Here is a 1,012-nt window from a genome sequence, read left to right on the forward strand (position 1 = left end):
GGCCAGCTGAGACCCGATCAGAACCTCAGGATCGGACCTGGCCAGCTGAGACCCGATCAGAACCTCGGGATCGGGGGAGGACGATGGGGGTCAGGGGGAGGATGATGAGGGTCAGGGGGAGGATGATGGGGGTCAGGGGGAGATGTTCTCCATATTGAAGCGGTCGTAGTGGAACCTACTGTCTTGGTAGGGGCAGAACCGTGGCGAGGTGGAGTGAGGGAACTCGGTGAGGTCCGATGTGGTTCCCAGCGGCGGTTCTGACAGGACGTCGGCCGTGTAGCAGGACTTCAACTCCGTCAGGGAGCGGGACAGGTCGCACTCCGTGGCGTTGGAGCGGATGCATTGGTGGATCCTCTGTCTGTCTCCTCCAGACCTGCAACGGCAAGATCCCGGGTTAAAGGGGGGCTGTTGCTATGGAGACCAGAGCATGGGACAGGTGTGATCCAATCACGTGCTCTAAAGACAGAATACTTCACTGTCCTTTCTACTCCCACTTCACCCACCCCACCCAGATCCTACACCCTCCACCCCACCCCACACAGATCCTACACCCACCCTCCATCTCCACCCAGATCCATCCAAACCCAGCAGCTCCTGGTCGTCTGCTGTACCAGGGGCCTCTGGCAGACAGATGTGGAGCCTGAATGCTCGCTGTGGAACCAAGGTCCTCCAGCACCATTCATTGAAGTACATCTGTTCTGCAGCAACATTAGGAGGGTATCTAATAACAGGGCGCTAGTACCCCCAGTATTAGCGGTAGTATCAGGTCATAGTATCAGTAGTACTGGCGGTATGAACTGGACTGATAATTTGCTCCCCAGGCCACATCGGTAGAGTCTGAAAGCCTAGTTGGTTTTAGCCCAGAAAGAGCCCTCCGTTGTCACATTTGGAAGGATATTGGGAACATTATTCAACTAAAGCTTCCTCTAAAAGCAGCAAGATGATGACATTTATTAAAATAAAAAAGTTAAAACAATTAAACATAAGATCTCTTTCCTCTAAAAGTCTGCTA

The 1,012-nt window shown here is 53.3% G+C and overlaps 1 protein-coding gene across 1 annotated transcript in view; it reads right to left on the reverse strand.

The window, feature by feature from the left end:
* The window catches only part of f3 (coagulation factor III (thromboplastin, tissue factor)), a 7,033-nt gene that overhangs the window by 1,765 nt on the left and 4,256 nt on the right, over positions 1 to 1,012 (reverse strand). Inside the window, exon 3 of the mRNA XM_015405302.1 lies at positions 180 to 373. Coding sequence (XP_015260788.1) covers positions 180 to 373 — 194 coding nt within the window. The remainder of the gene's footprint in view (positions 1 to 179; positions 374 to 1,012) is intronic.

Source organism: Cyprinodon variegatus, unplaced genomic scaffold (assembly GCF_000732505.1).
Source record: "Cyprinodon variegatus isolate N-32 unplaced genomic scaffold, C_variegatus-1.0 Scaffold2123, whole genome shotgun sequence".
In the NCBI taxonomy this organism is placed as follows: domain Eukaryota; kingdom Metazoa; phylum Chordata; class Actinopteri; order Cyprinodontiformes; family Cyprinodontidae; genus Cyprinodon; species Cyprinodon variegatus.